Source organism: Saccopteryx leptura, chromosome 1 (assembly GCF_036850995.1).
Source record: "Saccopteryx leptura isolate mSacLep1 chromosome 1, mSacLep1_pri_phased_curated, whole genome shotgun sequence".
NCBI classification, from domain to species: Eukaryota; Metazoa; Chordata; class Mammalia; order Chiroptera; family Emballonuridae; genus Saccopteryx; species Saccopteryx leptura.
In genome coordinates this window covers 180,180,413-180,195,598 of record NC_089503.1, presented here as the reverse complement: position 1 = coordinate 180,195,598, position 15,186 = coordinate 180,180,413, and the positions used below count along the sequence as shown (strand labels likewise).

Sequence of the window (15,186 nt, the reverse complement as noted above, 5' to 3'; positions counted from 1 at the left end):
ACTTCTGCCTTATGTACATTTAAAATGAGATGATTTTGGTTCACTGAAGACAAAATGCCAGCCAAATATTGAGAATATGAAATAAGTACAAGAGTATCTCAGATTGGCATGGAACTGAAAGTCATATGCAAAAAATCAGCTGAATTTTTATCAAATAAATTAATATATAGTATAAAATATGGACAGGAATAGTAACTAAGTCAAAATTGTTAGTACTCATGTAAAGAATATAGAAGCATGTGAATGATTTATCAGATAATAACATTTCTACATAATAATTTTCTTCTATCCCTCTAATGAATCTCTTAAGTTCTAGGAGGTTTCAATAAGAGAGTTTTCAATGGGAGCAATTTCAATGAAAGAGATTCACAGAGGCCGACAAGAAATATAGTGATGAGTGAGATTCTGGGAAACCATCTTGAGTGGAGATGCTCTAAGCCAAACTAAACAACAGCAGCACCTTAGGCAGCTTTCAGTTTATATTCCTCTCCCAGAATATATTTCTGCTCATGTGAGTTTGGGAACTCCTAAGCTACGAAAAGAGGGTGGTTTGGCCAGGTTGAGCAGTGTGATTATTTGAGTGCTTTTACAATTGTTTCTACAGATGCCAATCTACTGTGGACCTGCGGTTGCACTGAATTCACTTTCCAAACCTAGTTCTACTGAGCCTCAAACCACCCTTGTACCTTCTTTACTCCAGCCAAGGTACACAGCTTGGATCACCCAAGAAAAAGGAAGACTTGTGGCACTCTGCTTAGGGACGGGCAGAATCCAAATCCAGCGAACATTTTTCCATTGTTATCTATTCCACAGAATACACTATGCTCTTATACTTAATACACTCTATTCAACTGCTACGGCTGCTCTTATCGGGCTCCTTCTGCCCAGGATCCTCCTTGGGCTCCCTTTCCTTTACTTCTATGTCAATCTTATTTCAAAAGCCTGAGTATTATGTTCAGTACTTTTTCTACAGCAACTGAGTTTTCTGCATTTCTAGGCAGCATCCCTGGGCAGGGTAAGTAACATGGTGAATCTAGAGCAAATCTGAAATTAAATAAATCACCATAGATTTCCTACAGATGTCCTTCCTAGAAATGATCTATTTAAGAATTGAAAAAATTCCATTAAGTTCACCAACTATTTGTATTTATAAAGTACACTTAAAATGTATAAATACAGCCTGACCAGGCAGTGGTGCAGTGAATAGAGCATCAGACCACAGGACCCAGGTTCGAAACCCCAAGTGACGTCACTGGCTTGAGCAAATGGTCACTCGGTCTGCTGAAACCCCCTGGTCAAGGCATAAATGAGAAAGCAATCAATGAACAACTAAGGTGCCGCAACGAAGAATTGATGCTTCTCATCTCTCCCTTCCTGTCAGTCTGTCCCTATCTGTCCCTCTCTCTGTCTCTGTCACACACATACACACACACACACACACACAAAATGTATAAGTACATTTGATAACCTAGAAGAATAAAAAATTAGGAAATTATATACACAAAATTTCATTTTTTACTAACATTGTATAAATGTAAATTGTTAATTTTTCATATCTGGCAATGCTATAATAACTATGCACTTTAAATTTATATATCACATACAGAGTCAGTTCACCTGCTTCAATACATTTTTATAACACATTCCCAAAACAGAAATTCTGAAAAAAAGAGAAGAAATGCCAAACAAGAGGAATAATGTAGGAGTTTCAATGCTAAAGAAAACCATCTGGCTAGTCTGGAAATCTGCTTTTCTGTGTAAAATTTTTTCAACAGTCTTCAATTAATTAATCTCAAAAGCACTCTAGGTTTAGAATAAAAGGACAGGTGCCAGCTAGCTCACTCCATCTAAAGAGCCTCCCTTCGTCCCACCAACACAAAATTCTTTTCCCGTTCCTGTGCAGTCTCATGGCTAGTAATCTGTACTGTCCAGAACAGTGATAATTATCACTTTATACTTAGTGTAAATTCTGTGCCTTACCTTCCCAGCTAGACTATAAACTCTTTGAGGTTAAGACCTATGTTTAAATCAAATCAGTAGCCCCCACAATATCCACGAAAGTGTGTTGTATTAAGACGCAATAAATATGTTTTTATAAATACGCTCAAAGATACTCCCTCCTGAAGAAAACATTTTGGACTCTTATTTTTTCTAAGATAAACTACATAACTTTCTTTTTTCTTCCTACTTCTTAGAAGTTCCTACTTTACCACTTTTGTTAGCTTCGCTTACCCCTGTCCCATGAGGGAACTTGTTCATCTATTCACTTATTTATTCAATCAAATCATCCCATAAATATGTGTCAATTCTACTATGTGCCAGGTAGTGTCAGGTGCTGAGGTTATACCTATAAACAAGCCCCCTGGGGAGTTTGGACTCTAGTGGGAAAACCAGACAAGGAAATCAGTAATTGTAAAACAATGTGAAACTTATTATAATAGATGTAAATCCATGATACTGTGTAAGAGAATTTCTCCAATTTAAGAGTGCTCCAATTTAAGAGTGTTTCTCCAAGATTTATCTGCAGTTTATAGTTTTCCCTGTATTATTCTCTCCCCTGGTCATCTATCTATCCATCTATCTATCCATCCATCCACCCACCCACCATCCATCCATTCACCCAACCAGCCAGTGAGCCAGCCAGCCAGCCAGCCAGGCAGCCACACACCTACCCACGTACCCACCCACTCACCCACCTGACCAGCCAGCCATGTACCCAGCCAGCCACCTACCCATCCATCCATCCATCCATCCATCCATCTGCCTGCCTGTCTTCCTTCCCTCTATTTTAAAAATAGATAACATGCATCTGTGGTACAGAGTATAAAAGCTGCACAAGAATACATAAGTGAAAAAGAAGTCTTCCTCCAACTTATCCCCAGCCCTTCAGTTCATCTTCCCAAAGATAAGCACTCATGCCCAGTGTGTAACTGCAGACATAGTCAATGTACCTACAAACATTGATGTGGTCTTACTTGCTTTTAAGACAATGGTAGCTTGCTCTATAATCTGTACTTTGTTTTCTCCACTTCATAACTTATCTTAGAAATTGTTTTGTATCAGCTCATATGGGGTTGCCTCATTCTTTACAAAGGATATAAGGTATCCCACTGCATAAATATAACAGTTTATTTAAGCAATATCCTAACAAATGTTCATTTAAGGTACCAAAATGCTGCAATGCATATGTTTATATGTATATCATTCTGGGATATATTTGTGAATATGTCTTCAGGATATATTCTTGAAAGTGAAATTGCCAGGTCAAGAATATGTACATTTTTTATTTTGCTAGATACTAACAAAAAGGTTTTGTCAATTGAATTTCCCACGAAACAGAAAATAACCCCCTCTATAACTTAAGTTACCACCTTTACAGGAGTGGCGTCCAAGTCTGCAGCCAGAGTTCTGACCCCTACTGATTCTCTATGATATTTCCACACATACATTTTCTTGGAATCTTAGGAAAAACCTTTTCTGAACTAAATTTATAATCTCACCTTCAGCACCTTCTTTGTAGTTTACTTTATCAATTAACTTTCCTTGATTGCAATCAAAAGTTAACTTTGATAATTCTCTTTCTACTCACGTTCAATGAACTGGTTGTTAAGACATACCAACCCTATACAATTCCTATCTTCTTCGTGTTTTCTCAGAGAACATATGGCTACAAGGGTCCGGTTTGGAAGGCCTGGGTTGTCATTAACTTATGGCTCTAGTTCTTGCCCCAAATTCACCCACCAGTGGTTCTGCTCACATCATCCTTTCTGCCAGAAATACCTTCTCGAATCAGTTCCCCTGGTGAGATCTCACTTAGGCCTACCCTAAATGCTAGATCATTCAGAAAGCATTTTCTTTTAAGAATTTATTAGCACTGAGGTCTTTCAGTGTATATTCTAATTTATAACGTAGTTACATGATAAATTGTAAAATCTCACATAGAAAGGATGATGTCTTAAAACATTATAATAACCCCACACTGCCTAGGCACTGAATCAATAAATGTTTGGAGATAACTTTATAGGAGGAAATATTCGATAGAGGATACCTAATTTATTTTGGAAAATAAAACTTTTAAAGCCTATGAGTTATAAGCCCTATTTATTAAATTTAAACTTACTTCAGAAAGCCCACAATGTAAAATATTTCCAATAAACTACTTGAGTAATTGTATTTTTCTCTCACATTGATTTTTATCAAAATACAGAGGCAAAAGGATGAGAAATAAAGGAACAGGTAAAATACACTACTAAAGTCTTTCACTTTCTGTTTAAAATGGCAAGACCTCTTAAAATCTCTTAAATATAGTCAAGGTTATTCTACTATGCAGAAGAAGAGAAACTCAGTCACAATGTTCCTGCAGACTATCATTCAACTGAGTTTAAAATGAGTAAAATAATTTTTTACAGGTTTCACAGAAACTTGAGAAAGAATTCTGTAAAGCATTATAAATCCTGTATTTCTAATTTTCAAAATAAATAACATGATTTCATGGTATTACTTTTGGTAAAATTTTTTTACACTTGAAAAATATAGAAAAAAGTAGAATATGATTACACTTGCCAATATATAAATTAGTAATTAAAAATAAACAATCATTACATTGCATTAGGAATTATTTGGCTCCGTCTACTCAATAGTACAAAGAGCTACATAAATCCCTACCAAGAAGTAGAGAACTGTGATAATATAACTTATGTTTTAAATATTTTTTTAAAACTATTGACAATATTACCATGCAAATGCAAGCGCTAGATTTATTTGGTGACTCACCTCTCCCCCATTAACATATTCCATCACAAAACACAAACGGTCTTTTGTCTGGAAGGAATATTTCAAGGACTTGAAATGAAAAAGAAAAAATGTTATATTATAATCCTACATTGTTATAATAATGGTACCAAAACAGAACACTTAAAACAGTAAGCATGACGGATGAAATGAATTGTTATTGCTCCTTATGAGTCTATCTAATCCTTAAGGATGCTTAAGTAAGAATTTATGAGAAATATAAAACAAATTATATTTAGATCAGTAAATGAGGTCTGCTAGGAAAAAATTAAAACTAAAATTTTAAGTAAAAATTAACTTAGAAATTGTGATAAGCATTTCTCAATCTATTGTGCTATCCATTTCATATTGCACTGGTCCCCAAAGTTCTTATCCATGCAACCTTAATGAAAAGCCCACAGATTACTCTAGTAAAAGACTAAGGAATAGAGTTATACTAGTTATGTTTGGGGATCTAAAGCAGTTACAACATAACTTTTTGTATGTAGGGTACAAAAAATGACCTAATTCAATGAAGTTGGTTCATAGAATTTTCTAGGTTATAAAGATATCAGAACTTTAGAACTACCTTAACAGACAAAACACACACAACTATGTAACAACATTAAGTCTAGCTATCTAATGATTCCTTTCAAAATTCCTACTTTAGGTAAATCTTTAAATTCTTACTTTAGGTAAATCTTTAAATTCCTACTTTAGGTAAATCTTTAAAAGGATCTCCCTTTTGAAAGTCTAGTGTTTTTTTTTTTATCTTAATACACTTCGTTGGAACAAGAAAGGTATAGAAACTTTGCAAATTATGCCTTGATTACAATCAATCTTAGAGCAGGACTAAAAATCATTTTGTCTCATAACAACCAAGTGAAGAAATATCATGACATATCTTATATTTAATTTGATGTATTCAGTTTCTTGTATTTCTTACAGTATTCTATAACCAAAAGAACTCTCAGTGTCTACAAAAAATATTCAGGATAGATTTCTGTATTTCATATTTGAAGACAATGCTGCCTGATCATTTATATATTTATTAGAAGCCAATAAATAAAAGAAACATAAAATCTATACATTTACTACTAATCTTTTTAGTAGAACCTTTTTAAAGTCCACCATTTTCTCAGTGGTCTCCTTAAAATGCCATAGATCATTTATTTGCTATTTGACCTTTATTATTAAAAAGTAGTAAAATTCATGGGAGAAAAAACAATCTCATAAAAGTATCAGGTGCCTAAATAGGAAGGAATTACGAATGCATGCATATTGTAAATTTAATCCATGCATTTGGATAATTTCAAAGAAATTTGTCTTACAGTCTTTCCACACAGAAAATGGCATATCTAAGTAAATGTTATTTAAAATGTTATTTTTCTTAGCTTAATTCTGAAAAACTCCCTTAAATTTGAAATGTTAGGATTCTAACATCTGTCTTCTAGTCACTTACTGTTAAAAAGGGATGTCTAGTGTTCTTCAAGACTCTGCTTTCAGTTAAAGTGTGTGCCACTTCATCCTACAAAAGAAAAAGGCAAACCTTTAAAATATGTTGTAAGCACTACTATAAAAGTTTCAACATTTTTCTAAGACCTGATGAGGTAAACCTGGAGACAGAAAAGGATTTATAACACGATGACGTGCTCCCTTTATCGCCATCACCCTGTATATTTTTTTTTTTCAGAGACAGAGAGAGAGTCAGAGAAAGGGATAGATAGGGACAGACAGAAAGGAACGCAGAGAGATGAGAAGCATCAATCATCAGTTTTTTCGTTGCAACACCTTAGTTGTTCATTGATGGCTTTCTCATATGTGCCTTGACCGCGGGCCTTCAGCAGACTGAGTAAACCCTTGCTCGAGCCAGCGACCTTGGGCTTAGGCTAGTGAGCTTTACTCAAACCAGATGAGCCCGTGCTCAATCTGGCAGCCTCGGGGTCTCGAACCTGGGTCTTCCGCATCCCAGTCCGATGCTCTATCCACTGCGCCACTGCCTGGTCAGACCACCCTGTATATTAATAAGAGGGTCAAAGTAATTAAAAAATGTAATAACAGACCATCAAAATATATGAAGCAAAAATAGAACTCAAGAGAAAAATAGACAGCTCTACAATAATGTTGGAGACATCAATACCCTACTTTTAATAGGGGATTGAACAACCAGACAGAACATATATAAAGAAACATAAGATTTATTTAACACAGTGAACCACATAGGTCTAACAGACACACACATAACACTCCATCCCACAACACAGGAAACATTCTTCTCAAGTGCACCCAGCACATATCCAAAGATGCACTGTATGTTATGCCACAAAATTAAGTCTCAATTGATTTAAAAGATACCAGGTATCTTCTCTAACCACTCTGGGATAAAGTGAGAAATCATAAACAGAAGAAACACTGAAAAATTCACAAATGTGTGGAAAGTAAAGAACATCCTCTTAAAGCACCAATGTTGAGAAAAGAAATCACAAAGGAAATTAAAGTAGAAAATACTGAACAGCGAATAAAAATAAAAGCACAACGTACCAAAATCTATAGGCACAAAACAAGTAGTGTTAAGGTGGGAAATTATAGCCTTACACACTTACATTACAAAAGAAAAAGATTTCAAATCCACAACTAACTTTACAACTTCAGCACGTAGAAAAAGAACAGACTAAACCTAAAGCCAGTGAAAGGAAAAAATACAAGTTCCATTGACAGATGTTTAATAGTGGGCAAAAGCTGAAGAAGAAAAGGGCTATTTATATTGTCTGAGTGTTTCCTCTAAGACACTTATTAATTACGAAGGAAAACATCCTAACTTTACAATGGTGAAACCAGCCAGACAACAGTTCAGCCAGGTGATCAACGTTAACAACAACAGTAATGAGGCATATGGACATCACTTACTCCCGAGATGGGGCTGAGACGGGCACCTCAGGATTCAAACCCCAGGTCTTGTCAGACTCTAAAACATCATATTGTTAATCATTTCGCTATGAATAAGCACACCTTTCTTCAAGAAACTGATAAATGAATTTGTTGAGGAAAGCAGCAAGGATCTACAGTAATCAGAATGTTTCATCATTTGTGAAATATACCCAGCTTTGTACAGTTACTCAGAAAAGTAGAATTAATTAAGTGAGGTGAGACAGGCTCAAGCGACGCTTATGTGTAAAAGGAAAAACAGAATAGAAATGATATTTACTCACACATGACACACAGTAGGTGGTAATAACAATAATCAAAGCATACATATGCAACAATATATTTATTTTCATTGAATACCATTTTAATTTTTACTTTATTCAATATATAACTAAACTTATTCAATAATAATGCAAATACTATTCCATTTATTTATTCATTCATTTAATCCTGATAACAACTCTATGAGAGGGACACTATTAGTACCCTCATTTTTCAGGTGAGAATACAAAGGCAAAAGATGTTAAGCAATTTGTCTAGGATCATTTAGTATGTACCAGGGCCTACTGTGCTTGTACTACCTCCCAGAAACTATCAGTTTAATTATAAAATGGAGCATGTATTACACTGAATTGTTTATAAATCCTCATCAACGTAAAAGTCTTGTCCAGAATTATTGGGTAACTCTCAGTACTTTTCTTTCCCCAGAGTCATTTTGATAAGCAAATAGGCCCCTCCCACAAATATTTTCAAATCTCCTTGAGAGTGTGGTACTCCCCCTAAAACTGGTTGCTAAAGGCTATTAGGTGGTAAGGTGCAAAGCTGGGACATAAACCATAAACCTAACCTGTGTGAGTCCAGGTCAGTGTTATTTCCCACGCCAGACACGGACTGTGAAGGAGTTGAGGCTGAAATAAATGTACAAGACACAGGGAGCCTGACTTCACAGAATGGGTGGGCTACACGCTCCTGATGAGATAACACTGTCGTAAATAACTGGAAGTTAAAGTACTCTATAAAGCCTAACAATAATATTATCTGTCCCTTGTTGAATTAAGCAAGACATAAAGTATGGACCTATTTATAAAGTAAATCAAATCTGTCTATTGAGGGGACTGGGATTTAATTTAGAACCCTGAGAACTGGCATCAGCGTGTTCATTATTTAGAAAGGTGAGTGAAGTTATAAGGAAGGGAGGGGTTAAGATCTTTTTTTTTTTTATTTTTTTTATTTTATTTATTCATTTTAGAGAGGAGAGAGAAGGGAGAGAGAAGGGAGAGAGAGAGAGAGAGAGAGAGAGAGAGAGGACAGAGAGACAGAGAGAGAAGGTAGGGAGAAGCTGGAAGCATCAACTCCCATATGTGCCTTGACCAGGCAAGCCCAGGGTTTCAAACCGGCAACCTCAGCATTTCCAGGTCAACGCTTTATCCACTGCGCCACCACAGGTCAGGCGGTTAAGATCTTTTGAAAGAATTTCAAAAACTATCATTTATTTTAGTTTCATTATACTAGTATTTTCAAATCTACTATGAATGTTTTTCCATTCAACATACATAGGCTTTAAAATAGATGAGTGCAAATCATCTCCATTATCCTAACCCCAATTATTTAACAAAAAATTTAGATTGTCAGGGGAAAAAAATGCAACATTAATGTAGGTAATTAGCGATATAGGTCATGTCAACACATTTCCCCAAACACACATAAAATAAATATTTCTATCATCTCAAGGGAATAAAATAGCTTCAGTAAAAAAAATTCAGATAACATTAGAAACTTGTGAAAGTTTAATATTATAAATATCGATATACAGATATTATTGTAGCAGTAGTCCACAATCAACATTTTGGTGATTAATGGAATTTCTATACTAATCATGTGTATGCATGAGTGCACATGGGTGTAACAGCATAAACAAAAATTTCAGTTACCTTTGCAATAATAACTTCTTTCTTCAGAATCTTCATAGCATAATACTTCCCACTTGCCTTCTCTCGAACCAAAATAACTTTCCCAAAAGTGCCTTTACCTAGTAGTTTCAAATAGTCAAAATCATTCATTGTCTGAAAAATAGAAATAAAAAATAGATGAAATATTTTATTCAATTTATGTGTAAGCATGCATGTATACACTTGCAGTATCCACTCAAAAGCAAACTTTACCAATTTCTAAACACTCTTAGGTGAATAAGAATCAGACTAATACTGGGTGTGTCATCAACAGTCATGGATTTTGGAAATCAAGCAATTCTCAGAGATTAGAGACAATAATTTTGAACCTAAAATTCCTCATCTACTCAAATATCAGTCAAGGAAAACTCCAGGATCAGATGGTTTTGCTGGAGACTTCTATAAACATGTAAGGAAGAAATAATACCAAGTCTATATACACTTCTACAAAAAATAGAAAAGGAGAGAATATTTCCCAATTAATTCTATGAGGTTACCATTACCCTGACACCAAAACCAGACAAAAACATAAGAAAACTATAAACCACTCAATACCCATCACGCAAATATATGTAAAAATTCTTAAAATTTTACAAATGAATGCCTCTCTTCACTTGCTGCCTATAATTTTTTCAAATGTCAAGTTCTAATGTGTGAACTATTCAATAATATCTCCAGTTCAAAAGAAAAATAGCAAAAGGTATCAGGGTAATAATAAAGTACATTTATTAATTCAACTAAAAATCAAATAAATAAGCAGAATATAGTTAAGAAAGCTAGTAGGTAATTTCATTTTCATTCATAGATTTTAAAAATCAAGGAATACTACAGAACCACAGCTCTTTGGGCTAAGTGTCTCAAAAGATGGATGCCACTAATTGCCCCTCCTTGCTGTATGCCCAGGTCATTCTTCCCATTAAGAGATGGAGTGAACCTTCCCCATCCCTGGGGTGGTACTGTGTCCTGCTTTGAACACACAGTAGGATCAAAAGGATACTGTGATAGTTCTAGACCTAGTCTTTAAACCTGTCAGCTCTTGCTTTCTCCCTCTTGGAAAAGCCATTGCTGAAAGCCAGCTCTCATTCTGTAGGAAGTCCAAGCTGTTCTGCTAGACAGGGATGCCAGGTAGAGAGGCTCCGGAGGATGGGACACCCCATGCAGAGAGAGGTCACGTGAGGAGAACCGGGAACCCAGACATGTGAGAAAGGCTTTCTTACATTTTCCAGCCCAGACCGTGTGCTTGCTTGAGAGATACACTTGAGGCCATTAGGATCGCCCAAGCAAACCTCAAAATCATGAGAAATAATATACGTTATTGACAACTTGAGTAGTTGATTCCATGGCAACAAGGAGAGATATAATGCTCATCAATAGGCCATGTCATTTTATTGCTTATGGCTTCTGTTGAGCAAGACTCTCCTCATTTTTTCTTTTTAAAATCTAAAGCCATTGGAAAATGGTATTACTCAGTATCACATAAACTGAAACTGAATTCTTAGGGGTAAGAATTCAAAACAAATTTTTAAACTGCTTTATGACATTTTCAAATGAAAAGTAATATATAATTATAAAGTATTACTGTATTCTTTTAGTACTGTAGTTCTTAGGGACAGAAAGAGATTTAAAAATTTATGACAGCCTTATCTCTAAATTTCACAGCTGTCAGTTATTCTGTCAATCTTTTAAAAAAAGGAAATTTGCATGGAAATTAATATTAGTAGAAAAGCATTTGATGTGATAAAATCAGAAAAAGATTTCATATCTATTTTGACAAAACTTCAGAACATTTAAAAAGTAGCTTCAATAGCAAATGCTCATGTTCAGTGTGGTGTACGCAGTAATTATTTAGTCTTTACAAATGAAAGGTAACCTATTATAAAAGTTTTCCTCTTTTGGATGGTGTTCAGGGAAAAGATACAGTAAGATTTTAATAAAAAATAAGAGCATGGTTCCTCTCCAGAAAAATTAATCCTCCCAAACCCGATCCTAAGGATGTATTGAGCAAACATTTTACATCGTTATACTCTTTCCTTTATATAATCGCTCACATACCAGTGTGGCTGCCTTAGGCTAAGAGATGCATGTGCATACTTAACAAGAGCTTAATAAATGTATTCAAATCAGACACTAGAATATAAGAAAAAGACTAGTCCAAAAATTAGGTTAAAAATGAATATATACTGCTCACAAAAATTAGGGGATATTTCAAAATGAATGTGAAGCAATAAAATATCTCCTAATTTTTGTGAGCAGTGTATAATTGAAGAATACAAGGACTCTCTCAGGAAAGAATACAGAAGTTTTAGTAAATTTGGCTAAAACAGAGAAATTCTATGTACATTTACAATAGAAGAACTAAACCAAAGGAAGCCCTGTAGGCACTAAGTAAAATGGGGACTAATGAAGTTCACCTCTCTGCCCACATCTCTGACCACTTCCTCCGGTGCTCTTCTCCAAGTGAAGGGAAGCTCTCATCTGGTCAGTCAATTTCTACAATATTGATTAAGCCAATCCTCCTCCTTTGAGCAGGCAATGAGAGATTCCATGACATCATCAGGTTCCACCATCTTTCCTCTCTTCCTCCCAAAGCTAACCATCACTCTGAGTTACTCTAGCCAGGCATTAGGTAATAAAATTCCAAGAACTGATGTCAGACTTCCTGGGAACACAGGAGCTACAGCTTATACCCTATCCCTAAAGCGAGAGATAAGAGCTGCGCCTACAGAGGTCTACACTGGTCACTTAAAAATGACGCAACATTGATTCTCATCTGGCTCTTGCTCCCTTCATGCTGTGCCCTTTACTCTGACAGGGCTCAGAAGACAAGGGCAGGGAGGCAGGACCAAGATTAGGCACTTCTGAGTCCTCCAAGAAAATGCTCTTGAAACATCATCTGCTAATTTAGATACAAACAGGACTTAAATATGGTATGAGGCCTGCACTCCCTTCTCTATCACCTAAGAGACTTGAACCTGCAGAGCAGACACTGGGGCAATCCTGTACCAGAAAAAGAAGCAGTCATCTGTCGGCTCCAGGCAAGGGAGCCATTGAGACAGCTCTGAACACAGCGGCCCTAATCAGTAGCTATTCTCATGCTATTGCACGATTTCCAAAAAATGAACAAAGGAGAAAATGTGGTCTGTAAATTATGAGGATATCTTATTTCAGAATATCTGTGTTGTCTTGAATGAAAAATAACTTGAACTTTACATTCTTTTTATGATAACTGAGATACCTAAAAGATATTGTTCTAGAGTCATCTATCTCAGATCTCTCCATTTTTAACCAGGTTATAGGACTGTTATGGAACAGGAAGTAGCACAATATTCCATCTTTCTCTAAACGTTGTCATTTAAACTATTTTATGTTATGCAACTTTAAATGAAATGAAATTTAAAAAGAATAACAGAAATCAGATACAAGTCAAATACAATAATGAAATCCTCTAAATCAAAATACTATCAAGTGTTCATTTCAGAGACTCTGTTTTAGTGAGAGAATGCTTACAAGTATTAATTAGTGAAGATGGTGAATTCTAAGATAATCCGTACAAGGAACTGTGAAAAGAGGAAAATGTAGTTCACCTTTATAATAATTTATAACCAGCATTAGAAAATAATTAAATCCATCATACATTTCCATTTCTACATCTTTGGTCTCAACACTCTTCTGGTAAGTTTCCATAATTTGTTCCCAAAATTGCTCCATTGATCAGTACCAATGTTTCTACTTAGGGTGTTATAAACTTCCCACTTTTAACCTCTTAACTACCTCGACAGCATCTTATTATTCATCTTTGCTATTAGCAGATTTTAGGAATTCCCATAACTAAATAGTGTATAGCTGGTACAGGTTGTTATTGAATGGGGTAATTTTAGTTCTGAAGATAAAATGAACTGGAATCTGATTTCAGGTCACGAGCATGGTTAGATTCCAAGTGAACTGTGTACACGTGCACATGCACTTGCAAAAGCAGTGCTCTTATCTCTGAATAGGTTGTATATCTAGATTATTTTTACTTTTGCAATGACTGAGGAACAGGGAAAGGGGGGTTGACTTAAAAGTAAAGAGGGATTCAGTTCAACCAACAAAGAGAAGGTGTCTTCAAAGAAGAAAAAGCGTCCTCAGACATTTGGCTAAATTCACACATAGAATGTGATTCTAATTAGAACAGAAATTTCAAAAAAGGAAGAGATAATTAACTCTAAATTGTGACCCTACTACTTCACCTAGTTCATGTGTTTAGCATGGAGAAGAAGGATTTGAACTCAGGCAGTACAACGCCAGAGAGTTCTGAATCATTGTGCTAATATGAAAGTACCTGAATAATGACCTTAAAAATCCGTGTTTTCCTACCTGAAAACTGAAGTTATAATCTACTAAAACAAACATATTCTAACATGGTAAATGCCATGTTTGTCTATTTTGAACACCTCTATCTTTAGATGAATCTTAAAATACTATTTTTCATAAAAAGATGCTGTTCAATTTTCTATAGCAATGGAAATCATAGTTTACAATTCCCATAAATATGAAGTTGATGCTCATCATTCTGGAGTACTGAGGGAAGGCAAAGTCTGTTTTCCTCACTGGCTCTTGAGATGCCATTAAAATAAAATTTAAAAACTATTATTTCCAAGATTGTTTACTTTCCTGTCGACATCAGGGAGGTGGGAGCCCCACGCGGAAGCACACCAGAACCTTCTCTGCTTTGCTTTCGGGAGCACACACAATGCCAAATGGAAAAAGACCAAATCATTAGGAAAACATTTTATTTCCAAGCCTCTAAAATGGTATTTAAAACAATAAGGGAAAAATGCAAGCTAGAAAGTAGCATGATGGCACACCAGTCACAATCTCTAACAAGCCCCATCAGCATTCCAGGCTGAGTACTGAACCATCAAAATAAAGTTTCACTTACTTGGTTTTAAACAATGACAGGTCTTTCAAAGTCACCTGAATAAAAACCAACCACATCCATATAAGGTAACAGGCTGACATTTTTTTTGCAAATTGCAGTTTTTAGCATATTTATTCCATACACATAAATGTGCTGCATAGGGGAGTAAGTTATTATTTTCTACCTTTCTTTTATGATGAGTTGTAGAAGCATCCATCTCTTCCTCCCCAATATTATCAATTTGTGAAGTTGGACTACAATTCATTCTCTCCTCTTCTTGCCTCTGAAGTCTGTCTGCTACAGCCTGAATAGCTTCTGTCCACTCTTCCCTAGACAAACAAGCAGTTTCTCATTAATACAAGACAGTAAACAATTCAAATATTTCTTTCGTATAAAATATGGAGTGTACACAAATAAAGTCTACTCCAGGATATCTCTCTCTCTCTCTCTCTCTCTCTCTCTTTCTTTCTCTCTCTCTCTCTCTCTCACACACACACACACACACACACACACACGCACACGCACACACACACACACATGCACACACACATACACACACACACGTTTGGAGGTATGTTAAATGAGAAAAAGAAGAAAAATATTCCAAGAAAATTCAGTTCAAGTCCTTTAAAAATACAGTTA

The 15,186-nt window shown here is 35.5% G+C and overlaps 1 protein-coding gene across 12 annotated transcripts in view; it reads right to left on the bottom strand.

Moving 5' to 3' along the window:
- AKT3 (AKT serine/threonine kinase 3) overlaps positions 1 to 15,186 on the bottom strand; it is a 349,859-nt gene that overhangs the window by 179,923 nt on the left and 154,750 nt on the right. For all 12 annotated transcript variants that reach the window (XM_066382128.1, XM_066382081.1, XM_066382072.1 and 9 more), the window contains 4 exons: positions 14,729 to 14,873; positions 9,627 to 9,758; positions 6,233 to 6,298; positions 4,774 to 4,842 (listed from right to left, as the gene is read on the bottom strand). In XM_066382128.1, the coding sequence (XP_066238225.1) occupies positions 4,774 to 4,842; positions 6,233 to 6,298; positions 9,627 to 9,758; positions 14,729 to 14,873 (412 nt within the window). The remainder of the gene's footprint in view (positions 1 to 4,773; positions 4,843 to 6,232; positions 6,299 to 9,626; positions 9,759 to 14,728; positions 14,874 to 15,186) is intronic.